General features: G+C 36.9%; 1 protein-coding gene across 12 annotated transcripts in view; it reads left to right on the forward strand.

The window, feature by feature from the left end:
• The window catches only part of Yap1 (Yes1 associated transcriptional regulator), a 110,892-nt gene extending 106,197 nt beyond the window's left edge, over positions 1-4,695 (forward strand). For all 12 annotated transcript variants that reach the window (XM_087212321.1, XM_087212324.1, XM_087212322.1 and 9 more), the window contains one exon: positions 546-4,695. In XM_087212321.1, the coding sequence (XP_087068447.1) occupies positions 546-784 (239 nt within the window). In that variant the 3' untranslated portion in view covers positions 785-4,695. The remainder of the gene's footprint in view (positions 1-545) is intronic.
• Positions 4,696-13,717: the final 9,022 nt, after the last annotated feature.

Below are 13,717 nucleotides of genomic sequence, written 5' to 3' on the forward strand. Positions count from 1 at the left end.
CTGTAATGAGGTTAATTTGGGAAATCTAGAAACAAGGGTAGAAAGATCTATTTATTCAAGAACTTCTAGGAAGCTTGTTTTGTTATTATAAATGAATCTCCATGATTAGAATATTTTATTTTAGTGTTTTCTGAAGTGTATGTAAGAGAAAAACAGGTCTATACCATTTATTAAACATGTAAACTTACTGTGGTGGTATATATTTGAAAGTCAGTAGTGTGGTGATACTGTTGCATGGTATACTTGTTTTCTCCCCCTGCTGCATATAGTTTTTTGAGGAATTTTTATGTTTTTTACAACCCCTTTCACTGCTTCACACTTAATAAGCATTCAGATTGTACATTGAATATCTGAGCAGTGTTAAAGTAAACTTGACATTGTCATTTCATTATCTGTGCATTGTTTTCTAAAATAAATTCTGGGCATCAGTCCAGGTCAGTCAGGGGTGCTTTCTTTCTCTTTGCATGTCTGTATGCTCATATGATCTGCTCTGATGTTTAGCTCTTCAGAAAATTACCTTATTGTCCTCTCTCTGTCCCAACTAGGTGATACTATCAACCAAAGCACCCTGCCCTCACAGCAGAACCGTTTCCCAGACTACCTTGAAGCCATTCCTGGGACAAATGTGGACCTTGGAACACTGGAAGGAGATGGAATGAACATAGAAGGAGAGGAGCTAATGCCCAGTCTGCAGGAAGCTTTGAGTTCTGACATCCTTAATGACATGGAGTCTGTTTTGGCTGCCACCAAGCTAGATAAAGAAAGCTTTCTTACATGGTTATAGAGCCCTCAGGTAGACTGAATTCTAAATCTGTGAAGGATTTAAGGAGATGAGACATGTGTACCTGAAATTTCCAAATAAGCCCGTTAAATTTTCCTGGCTAATACAGAAAAAGATGAACAAACGTCCAGCAAGATGCTTTCATCCATTATTTTGCTCTTCCTTGTTCATTGCTGCTGTTAATATATTGCTGACCTCTTTCACAGTTGGCCCTAAAGAATCAAAAAAAAGTTTTTTTGTTTCTTTTGCTACTATAACTACTGTTCCTTGTGGGGGCTGGGGAAATGAGCCTGTTTGGATGATGGATGTCATTCCTTTTGCCCAGTTAGATGTTCACTGATCATTTTAACTATTTAGACTTGGAAGTCAAATGCTTCATTGTCACAGCATTTTAGTTTGTTCAAGTAGTTGTTTCTTCAGCTGCCTTTGGCCAGTGGCAAAACATGTCTTACTGGTCTGACAAGCCAAAAATAATTATGTACCTGATTTAAGTACTTAATGCTGATTTGAAGAGATTGCTGAAACCAAGGCTGAAGACTGTTTTTTACTTTCAGTGTTTTTTTTCCCCCTAGTGCTATCATTAGTCATGTAGTGACCTTGATTTTACTTTAGGAGCTTATAAGGCATGAGTCAGTTTCCATAGAAATACATTAATTATTGCCACATACTCTAGTATAGATTTGGGTGGATATTTTTGTGGGTGTTTTATTTTTTGTTTGGGTTTTTTGTTGGTGGTGGGGTTTTTTTGTGTTTTTTTTTTCCCAGAACCTAGGCAAATTACTGTATTAGTGAATCTGTTTATAATTGTAGCTTGGGAAAGTTATTGTAGTTCTTTGGTAAAATCTGTATTTCTTGGTTTTTGCCATCTTATTTAAATCTTGATTATCTCCTTTTTCTATATATTCACACACTCAGTTACAGTGTTTATAATAGTGTGATAGCAGAATGTATCCTTTTTTAGGCTTCCCTACTTTCCAGTTTATTTTTTAAGTGGTAGCTTTAAATGTGTGCATTTAGAATATACACAGCTAATAGTTTATATTTCACAAATAGTTTAATTCTGTTGGAGAAATCTACAGATATTTGAGGTAGTTTAGTATTCTAGAAAGGGTATTACTATGGATAGTGCCTAGAGGAGTACTCTCTGCCCTCTGGACACATGATAAATATTATCTGATGAATTGAAAAGGGGCAAACAAGAAATGGCTTAATCTCCCCCTTGTACTAATTTGAGTCTTGATGGGAAATTACTGAGTAGGTTTGTAATGTACATGACAGAAGTAAGCTTAGTGGTTTACCTTCCATTAACTTTGGAAGTTTACCTTCACCATAGTTTTGGAAGTAAATTCTAGTACCTTAGGTCTCATTTATAATAAACACAATAAATACTAGTAGGTTGAAATAAGACTTTATAAGACTTGCTCCTACTTTTGTATGCTGAAAATTGACCTGGGTAGTATGTAGAATACTGTAAGGTCATAAGTTAGCTGGTAAAGTGATCAGATTAATAAATGTATATTGGTAGCTGAATTTAGCAAAGAAATAGAGATAATCATGATTATACCTTTATTTTTACAGGAAGAGATATAACTAGAGTATGTGTCTACAGAAGTAATAATGGCTTCCAAAGAATATTTTTTAAAAGGAACAAAATGAGTATGAATTAACTCTTCAATATAAGCTATGAAGTAGTAGTTGGTTGTGAATTATAGTGGCACCAGCTAGCCCCTCTATGATTTAAGGGTCTTTCAGTGCTTCTAAAATAAGCCCTTATTTTCAAGGGTTTATAACAGACAAATTCTCTTTTCCTGGCTAAAGCTTCTATGAAAAGCCTCAGCTTGGGAAGATAGAGGTTTTTTTTCCAGTTACAAAATCTAAGTATTTTGACCCTTCAATTTGGAAGAGTGCAAAAGTGGAAGTAAAGTTTTAATTTTAAATACTTTCAGTGCTCAAAAATAATGCAATCACTGTATTGTATATAATGATTCATAGGTTGGTCATTCATCATAATTGACTACAGAATTTATATAAAAAAAGGCAAAAAGATTCAATCTTGAATTAAGTCTGGGGGGATTTGGCCACTGTGCAGATGCATTGAGTTTTAGAACAATAATGAAATTCTACCTAGAATGCAACTTTGAGCATATGAATGATGCAGAATGTTGTGATGGTTGTTAATGTGCAGAAGATCAAAGCTACTTACAAGGAGTGCCTACAATTTGCCAGTAAGATACAAATTAAGATCACATCATATATATATATATATATATATATGTATGTATATATATGTGTGTATATATATATGTATATATATATATATGTATCAGCAGAGTAGCTTTAGCTTAGCGGGAGGGTGGGAAGGTGGGTGTGGGTTGTGCAGAGTTAGTGGGACCTTGATAGAAAATTTCATAAACTTTTTTCACTTCAGTAAATATTTGTCTTGCATCTTGCTGTCATTAAAGGCAGTTGATCCTAAAATTTCAATCACTTAAATATACCCACAAAACAAAAATATGTACTCTCCATTTCCCCTGGACTTTAATTTGCTCAATTATACCTCAGTGTTGTAGCAGCATTGTGTACCTGACACAGTGCTTTGATCTTTTCATACCCTTTGTACTGACCTGAAGGAGATCTAAGAGTCCTTTCTCCTTTTGAGTTTGAATCACAGCCTTAATGTGGTCTTTCTTGCTTTATGTCCTTTTTCCTAATGTAAAAGTGTTTTAATGCTTCTTGTTTGTATTGGGTAGCATGGGGATAAGATTTTAACTGGTTATTCTTGAATTGCTTTTACAATAAACCAATTTTATAATCTTTAAATTCATCAGCTTTTTACATTTGTGTTCTTTCTATTTAAGGCTTCTTAGATCTAGTTATGATTAATGGAGCACATTGATTTGAAATTTCAGATCTTCCAAAGCACTATTTTGTAATAACTATTTTCTAAACATACTGCCTTAAAAAAAAAAAACAGTAAGAAAGTGACTGTGATACAAATAATGTTCCTCTTCTAAGTATTCATATTAAATAGACCCATTCTCTTGGAGCATAACAGACTGAAAAATAGCAGTAATTATATAAGCCAGAATTCATACCGATCAGTGTTGAAACTCAAAACAGTGCAAAAACAAAAGGCAGTATCCAGTGATTAACAATTTCATAGCTTTTGTACATCTGAGAAATGCGTAGTCAGATGAATTTTTATCTTTGCATGTTTTTATAAGAATTGTGGATGTGCCTACCTTAACAGTTATTTCTTGTATCTTGAAAAATATTTTCCACATTTTAAATGTTTTATATTAGAGATTTCTTTAATGCACACTTGTCATATATATATAGTACCAATGTTACTATTTTTTTGTTTTAGATGTAAGAGCGTACTCATGTTAGGTACTTACATAAATTGTTACATTATTTTTTCTTATGTATTATCTTTTTGTTTATGTGGTTCAAATATATTCTTTCTTTAAAGTCTTCCTTGTTGTTTTTAGCAGTTGATAACATTTAAAACTTTTTTGTCTTGCCAGTTTTCCAATGAATAAGTACTAGAAATAAAGTTATAGTAGCAATTGGTAGTCAGATGTAACGAGGTTAAGGTTACTTTTACTTCCCAAAGTTAGGCATGACATTTGAAACAAAGTATAGACCTAGGTCTTTGAACTTTATATGTATACTTTTCACATATACTATCCCTATCAGTAGTAGTGTCTAAGCAGAACTGTGTCCGCTTCATCCTTAAATGGCTTTACTACATGTAACAGTACAGAGGAAACTGAGATGTACATGACATTGTCTTTCTGGGGGCCTTTGTCTTATTTCTCCAGAATATTCTCTCATGGTCTCTAAAATAGAACACTTATATTAGTGAAAAGTATTACTTAATGTTTTGACAATAAAAAGATTTACAAATTTAAGTGAAGTACTGAACTTTGAATAAGTAGATTTGATTATCTTTGAAAAATGACTTATTTCTATGTGTTTATCTTCAATTATTGATACATATCAATTTTGGTAAGGCAGATATGAAAACTTATATGTCCTGCTATGTATAACTTCTTTACATTGATAGAATAATAACTTTGGATTAAAATTGTTTCTCTTTAGTACAAAATACAGTGATCATAGATGTTACCTCAAAACCATACCTTGTATCTTGGGGTATAGCTGAGGCATAAAGGTGTGCTTCATGTGCTTGAAGCCCTAATTCAATCCTTAACACCAAAGGAAAAAACTATACCTTGTGTCTATAAAGTTGTGCCTCTTAGTAGGGAGTTGTTCCAAGGGGCAGTGTGCTCTGGCTATGTTGATGGCAACAATAACTAGTAATAAAAAGATGATTATTATAGGGGTGGTGGCAGGCTGGTGGATTATGTTTAATTCTGCCTGGTTTCCATTTCCTAACAGCTGAGGTTGCAAACGAAGAAGCCCCAAGGACCCAGGCACATTTTTTTTTCTTCTCTAATGTCAACCAGAACCTCCCTGGTCCTGACAGCTGGCCTTTATTGGGGTAGGTTCAAATGCTAGGGTTCCACATACACTATTGCTGAAGGCTCTAGCAGGGTGTCTACCATGGATGTCATCCCTGCACCCCTTTAAACTGCTGACATTTGGTCTCTATTTTAGTTATGAGAAACTTCCAGTAAGCCATTTTCTGAGTTAAAAGTGTACTGAATTAAGAATCAAATGAGAGAGCCAGTTAAAGTGGCACATGCCTGTAGTCCCAGCTGCTACTCCAGAAGGCTGAAAGAGGCTTTGATTAGGGGTGGTAGAATACCTGGGAGACTCCTGGTTGGATCCCTAACATTGCAAAAAACACACAACTGTGATACAGGCAAAATGAGTAATTTCCTATCCATAAAAATAGCCCTTAACTGCAAGACTTAATACTGCCATAAATGAAGACAGTTAAAAAATCAGAGACTAGTAAAACAAGATGATAGTAAAAAGATGTTAATGTTTACTCCCTGCCATATTATAACAGACTTCCAAACAAAGTGACCTTATTGCCAAGCTGACAGCAGCTTGGACTCTGTTAGAAGCCAAAACAACATCCAAATAATCCACCTATTGTCTGTACCATACTGGAAGCAGTATTTGGAGAACTCTAAGCAGAGCATTTATTTGTATAAAATTATTAAACTGCTGCTCTGGTACTTAAAGCTGTTTTAAAAAGTAAACTAGCCACATGTGATGGCATATGCCTGTAATCCCACCTACTTGAGGGGCTGAGGGAGGAGGGTCTGTAGTTCAAAGCCAGCCCAGACAATTTAGCAAGACTCTGTCTCAAAGTTTGAAATAAAAAGCACTGGGGATGTAGCTCAGCGGTAGAGTGTTTGCCATGCATCTCCCCAGAAGCTCTGGGTTTATTCCTCCGCATCAAAAAAAAAAAAAAAAAAAAAACTAAGCTAGGAGCAGTGGCATACAAGTATAGGCCCAGCTAGTGAGGGAGACTGAGGCAAAAAGGTCACAAGTCCAGGAGTTTCAGGCCAGCCTGGGCAACACAGCCAAACTTCATCTCAAAATAAAAGTAGAACTATTGAAAACTGGAGTTACTGTAGCTTTGTGAAATTGTTAACTGGTTTACACAAAATGAGTGAGTGCACGGGGCTTGAGTCTAAAAGACTTAAAATTAATTTATTCCTTAGGGTTATGATATTCCTTTCTCTGTATGTCCTTATTCTAAGAATGTTTCATCATGCAGTTCCCATGACCTTTATAGAATCTATATAAAATAGCCTATGATTTATTTTTTTTCCATTCATTAAGTTTATTGGTATTTTAAGTATACAATGTGTTGATATTCATTATTGGGAATTTGTACCTGTACATAATATATCTTGGTTCTTTTTTTTCCCCCCATTCCCCTGCCCTCCCTTCAACCCCTCCACCACTATTTACAAAGACTTTGTTTCCAATTTTTCCTTTTCTCATATTTATTCCTTTACCCTACCTCTCCCACTTCCCCTTCCCCTCTGGACCTTTTCTTCTATTTCACATTATCTATTATACATTTTGATCCTTATTTACACTTTTTGAGTTTTTCACACCAGAGAAACTATTCGATATTTACACATGTGTATCCTATTTATTTCACTTAAGAGTATCACCTCAATGTGCATCCATTTAGCTATAAATGTCTCTAGTTTCTCATTCTTTATGGCTGAGCAGTACTCCATTTTATTAAAAAATCACATCTTTATGCAGTCTCCAGTTGATGGGCAGTTGGGCTCTTTCCAAGCTTTTGCTATTACAAACTGTGCCACTATAAACATGGGTGGACATATATTACTGTGGTGTGATTCTTTTAATTCTTTTAGGAAGAAACCCACCAGGGGAATAGCTGGGTCAAATGGGACCTCTAGTTCTAGTTCTTTGAGATTGCTCCATGGATTGCCACAGTGGTTGCATCAGTCTGCATTTCCACCAACAATGGAGAAGGATTTCTCCCCACACCCCCACCAGTATTTGTTTCTGGTAGATTTCTTGATAGCAGCCATTCTTTCTGGGGTGAGGTGGAATCTCAGTGTTGTTTTTATCTGCATCTCTCGAATCACCAGTGATGTTGAACATTTTTTCATATATTTGCTGCTTTTACTTCGTCTGAGAAATGTCTGTTCATTTCAGATGCCCATGTTTTAATTGGGTCTTTGAATTTAGGGGGGTCTGATTTTTTTCAGTTCTTTATATATTCTAGATAGTAGTCCTTTCTCTAAGGTACAGCTGCTAAAAATTTTTTCCCACATTGTAGGTTGTCTCTCAGCTCTGTTGGTGGTTTCTCTTGCAGTACAGAAGCTTTTTAATAGGATGAGATCCCAGTTGTTGATTCTTTGTGCTTGTTCCGTGCTACTGAGGTTTTGTTCATAAAGTCTTTTCCTATGCCAGTGTCTTCAAGAGTTCTCTCCTATCTTCCAACAAGTTCAGTGTTTCTGTTTTAATATTTAGATCTTTGATCCACTTCGATTTTAGTTTAGTGCATGTTGAAAGATACAGGTCTAGTTTTAATCTGTGGCAGGTGGAAATCCGGTTTTTCCAAAGGCCGTCTTTCCTCCAATGAGGGTGGTTGGCTCCTTTGTCAAAGATGAGGTAGCTGAGTGTGCCTGGAGTTGTTTCTGCATCTTCTAATCTATTCCACTGATCCTCGGGTCTGTTTCTTTGCCAGTACCATGCTGTTTTTTATCACAGTGGCTTTGTAGTAGTTTCATGTTGGGAATTGTGATACCCCCTGTTGTGTCTCTGTTGTCTAGATTTCCTTTTGCTATTCTAGGTCTCTTCAGGTTCCAAATGAGTTTTTGGATTGTTTTCTCAAGGTCCATGAAGTATGCTGCTGAAATTTCAATTGGGATTGCATTGAATCTATATAGCAGTTTTGGAAGTATGACCATTTTCACTATATTGATCCTTCCTGCCCAGGAGCAGGGGATGTCTTTCCATTTTCTTATATCCTCTTCGGTCTCTTTTTTCAGAGTGCTATAGTTTTCAGAGAAGAGGTCTTTTACTTCCTTCATTAGATTGACTCCTGGATATTTCATTTTTTTGGATGCCATTGTAAAAGGAATTGTTTCCCCAATTTCTCTCTCAGTGTATTTTGTGTAACAAGAAGGCTTTTCATTTTTGAGAATTGACCCTGTATCCACCTACTCTACTGAATCTGTCTATTATGTCTAGAATATTTTTAGTAGAGTGTTTTGGGTCTTCTATGTAGAGTATCATGTCATCAGCAAATAATGACAGTTTAGCTTCTTTCTTTCCTATCTTTATTCCTTTTATTTCCCTTTTCTAATTGCTATGGCAGATGTTCCCAGAACTGTATTGAACAGGAGTGGTGATAGTGGACATCTTTGTAGCATTCCTGATTTTAGGGCGAAAGCTTTCAATTTTTGACCATTTAGTATGATATTGGCTGTTAGTTTTTTCATAGATAACCTTTATCAGATTGAGATAAAGACCCATCTATTCCAATTTTCTGTAGGGTTTTTTTCATGAATGCATGTTGGGTTTTGTGGAATGCTTTTTCTGCATCTATTGAGATGATCGTATGGTTTTTGTCCTCAAGTCTGTTAATATACTGTATTACATTTATTGATTTACATATGTTGAACCATCCTTGCATCCCTGGGATGAATCCGACTTGGTCAGGGTATAAGATCTTCTTGATGATCCTCTGTATTCTGTTTGCCAGTATCTTACTGAGGATTTTTGTTTGTGTTCATTAGGGAGATTGGCCTGTAGTTCTTGTTTTTGGTTGGGTCTTTCTCTGCTTTTGGAATCAAAGGCTTACTTCCAGGAATGATTTCAATTTCACTAAAGAGTTTGAGAAGTAGTGGCTCTTCCCTAAATTTCTTGTAGAATTCAACAGTGAAGCAATGAGGACCTTGGCTTTTCTTTGTTGGTAAATTTTTAATTACATTTTCAATTTCACTGATTGAATTTGAAGTGTTTAGAATTTTTAATATGGGATATTGTTTTAAAAACTTAACCTAATTTGAGCTCAAAATTACTCATCAAATCTCTTGTCAGTCTCCCAAAGTTACTGAAGTAAAAGTCCCAAGGCCTGGCCATTTCCACTTTTCTTGGAGTTGTGTTCTAGCCTGCTGAGTATAGCAAATTTGGAAAGCAAATTGTTCCAATCAAATTGGGATCCCACAGCCATCATTAGTGTGGGAACTGAAGCCTCTAAGATGCTTTTCCTAGCATGAGTAAAATGAAAATTGTAATTTACATCATCTCAGAGTTAAAATTATCAAAACACTGCAATGTATCTTACTTGATCTCCCTAGATGCTATAAAATGAACTTTATGCCACACTATAGCTGCAATACTATGGAAGTTTTAGGCTATAGCACATAACTGGGAAGTGTTTCTGTGTACAAGACTAGCCATTTTTAGTGGGCCTCAACAATTCTCTTTACTTGGTTCTAAGCTTCCATACTCCTGGCTCCACTGCTAGTAGGACTTTGTTCCCCACACAGAATCCTAGGAAGATTGCCACAAGAATAAGACAGTGCTCTAAAAATAAAAAAATAAAAAACACTAATTTTTAAATCTCGGACCATATTTTAAAATCCTATGTACATTTGTCCAACAGACATGTTGTCATGTAGTAATCTAGTCTTGAATAATTAATGGTATGGTAACTTCCATAAAGGTACTGCAAACTAGCATACTGCTAATGTGTAGTTAACACAATGTGCTATGACAGTACAGTCTATGGAAGATTACCCTTAGAATGATGAAGAAAGGCTTCATATGGCTACAATTTAAGCTGGACATTGAGAGAATATGACTAACCCAACATAAATGGTTAGTGAAGAACAAAGAGCATAAGGCAGGAAAACTAAGGAATATTTAGGGATAAAGAAGTATTTCAGTTTGTCTGGGCTATAAATATATAATAGATTAATTCATTTAACAATTTGAGTGTCTTGTTGAGTACAGTGACAGGTACTCTACTCAGCTACATGAAGCTGAAGCAGGAAGATCATAAGTTCAGGCACAACCAGCATAGCAAAACACAGTCTTAAAAAGTATCTAAAATGTGTTGGGTACTATTCTGGGAATATAGAAATGAACAAAACACAAGCTTTTTGCCTGAGTTGAATTGATGTTCTTTTTTTTTTTTTTTAGTACTGGGGATCGAACTCTGGCCCTTGCGCTTGCAAGGCAGGCGGCAAAACCACTGAGCTAAATCTCCAGCCCTGAATTGATGTTCTTGACAGGCCAGAATTAGATAAAGATAGGTAATGTGTGCTAAGTTCTCACCCTATGCCCAGCCACTTTCCCAAGCACTTTGAATTTATTAACTCATTTATTCCTCAACAATTCAATCCGGTAGGTACTACAGTTTGACAAACAAGAATACTAGCATAGAAGTCACATATCTTGATAAGTGGATTTGGAGAGTTTGGCTCCAGGATGTGACCTATTTTTGCTTGAATTCTAGGGTTTGGAAAATTTGAATATCCACTGAGCAGTAGAGGCCAAGCTTTGTTAGAGACAATATTATGAAAAATTACTTAAAGGCTATTACATTTTAAGCAAACTTACCTAAAGTGTAACAACGATGAGCAGAGCATTCAAGTAGAGAAAAAACAGGCTTCTGCATACCAATTTCCACACATTAACAGGATCTCAGATATCTGTGGTCTGTTTCCATAATACTGTGGATCAATTTTTTTTTCTGGTCTTTTGGATGGGAGATGATTTCAAAGATAACTGAATTGGTTTCCCTAGTAGTATAGATTCATTTCCCTGGCAGGTGGGTATTGTAGAATGGGAATCATTTTGTGCAATTTATTGTGGAGATAAAAACTAGGGAAGCAGCCAGGTACAGTGGCTGTAGCTACCCAGGAGAATGAGGTGAGAGGATCACTTGAGCCCACAAGATTGAGGCCAGCCTGGAGCAATATAGTGAGACACTATCTTTAAGTTTTAAAAAAAGCCAAACATGGTAACACATACCTGTAATCTCACACTGGGGAAGCTGAGGCAGGAGGATCTCAAGTTAAAAGCCTGAGTAACACCCTATTTTTTTTTGTTCTGGGGATCGAACTTGGGTCCTTGAGCTTGTGGAGCAGGCGGCAGAACCACTGAGCTAAATCCCCAGCCCAAGAAGACCCTATTTTTTTAAAAAAATAAAATTTAACAGATTAGAGAACCTGAGATTATTGATTTGTGAAATTTACATAAAAAACTGGAAAAGTAAACTCGAGGCTATCAAGAGCAGCTACATAAAGGCCATGAAGACTGCTTATTTCGAGGTCTTTGAACAGAATGGACTAAAAAGCCAATACAAAACTGAAGTTACGGAGAGGGAATCCTTTACCCAACATAGATTTTCTGTCACTTCGGTGCTCAAATAATGAAAAGTGTCTAGCCCAATCATATACGAAGCAGTGGATAGGGAATACAATGCTAAGATAGGCATGATCCCAGTACTGAAGGAGCTTATGGACTAGTGGGAAATACCCTTAAATAAGGAACTAAAAGTATCACAACTGTTGGGGAATAGTCGCATCATACCAGTCAGAAAGCAAGTATAAATTCAAAGAGTCCAATATATGCCCTAGATGGCTGTCAGCAAGGATCAGTAGGACCTCCATATGTGTTAATGCAAAAATTCCCCTAATCTTTATACTGTCCATTGAATGGAGATTTGAACATCTGTTCCTGTGTGGTTCACTAGAGATACATGGCAACACAGAGAGCAGGCTCGCCCATAGAACCAGCAGAGAGGTACACTGTGATATTAAGAAAAGTTGTTCCAGAAGGTCTTGAGACAGCTGCCTGTGGGAAGAGTCACAACAGGAACAGGGATTCTGTGATTCAGATACTGAGGAGTTACTAGTACCCTTCACAATCCATTCCTCCACAGAGGGATGTGTTTTGAAGGAGTTGTGTCGGGCTCCTCAATTTGGGAGAGTAAACAGTGTCAGAAAAGAAGTGAATTTGTAGACAAAGAATAAAAAGTACAGTGGTCTCCATAGAATTAGACCTGTATAGGAAAAGCTCTCTCTCTCTCGCATATATATATATATATATATATATATGCTAATATTTATATTACACCTTCTAGGTATAAGAAACTGCTGGGGAATGGGGATATAGTTCTGTGGCACAGCACCTGTTTCGCATGCACAAGGCTTGGGATTGATCCCCACCACCACCTGAAATATTTTAGTTACCTGTACTTGTGACCACTGTTAACCAATATAGTTTGGGAGCCATGACAGCATATAGAGACCTAACAGGCACCAAAGGAAAGGCTTCACTGGGAGAGAGACATTTAAACTGTGACTTGGAAAATAAGAGAAGAGCATGTTGCTTCATCGTGAAATGGAAAGGAACATCTGTCAACCCTGAAGAAACTAATAGACCGCTGATTGGAGCGAGGATCTATCCTAAGGGCAGTGGAAGGCCACTAAAGAGCTTTAAATAGGGAATGATGTGGTCCCATCAATATGCTTAAAGGATTATTTTATCTTCTCATTGCTGTGCAACAGTGACTGGGATAAGTGAGGGCCCATGCAGACAATGACTATGGTGATACATGGGAGAGGCAATGGTGGTCAGCACTAATCAGAACTTTGGTTGGGAAATGAAGAAAAAGCAAAAGACTGCAAAACTGACTCTGGGAGAGAAGAGAAGGATGTGCTGCAAAATGATGGAGCCTGAGCAGGGTGCGGAAATAACCCAGACCACAAAAAACAAAATGTCTTGTGAAATGCAGATCACAAAGATTGCTCAAGGTGCACAAACTGCTGCTTTGTTAATTCTGGCTTGCCAGGAAAGACAACTGATTCAGATGGTGTACTTCGTGGGCAGGTCTAGAGGATTAGATTCTAACAGGACACCCAGGAAACCACAAATAGTAAGACCAGTCCGTGACCCCTTTAAAAGTAAGAGCAAAAAAGGAAATTAAAATGTATATACAACAGTCCCAAATGGACAACATGAATTTAAGGGATTTTTTTACATCATTATGTTTAAATGGAAATCAAATTCCATTAGAATATATCTATGTTTAATAATTCCTAGGGCAAGAAGGACATGGCAGGGGGGTCCACCCACCAAATTGAGAAGCTAGGCCAGTCATAAGTGGCTTTTGGAAGGAGTTGGGTCTGGAAATGCTGGCATTAAGTCCAGTGATCCCCACTCACCCAAACACACACCTGCTGTTTATATCCAGCCCAGAGCTCAGTGGTCTGTCTCTTTTCCACATCTATCATCATGATCAGAGGTACACTTTGGCTTGTATGGTTGCCACATCAACCATCTAGACGGGCATCTAGAGCAAGAGATACACCCCTCAAACCCACAAGCTGTAAATCTAGGCAGAGAAAGCCCTGACTGGGGTGCACAGAAAGACATGAAAACTGGCAGCCACTGGAATAAATATAGCCCTTGAGTGGAAACCATTGATGGAATATGCCCAACAGG

Source organism: Heterocephalus glaber, unplaced genomic scaffold (genome assembly GCF_053883595.1).
Source record: "Heterocephalus glaber isolate CG9 unplaced genomic scaffold, H.glaber_assembly_v1.0 deba00001429, whole genome shotgun sequence".
In the NCBI taxonomy this organism is placed as follows: domain Eukaryota; kingdom Metazoa; phylum Chordata; class Mammalia; order Rodentia; family Bathyergidae; genus Heterocephalus; species Heterocephalus glaber.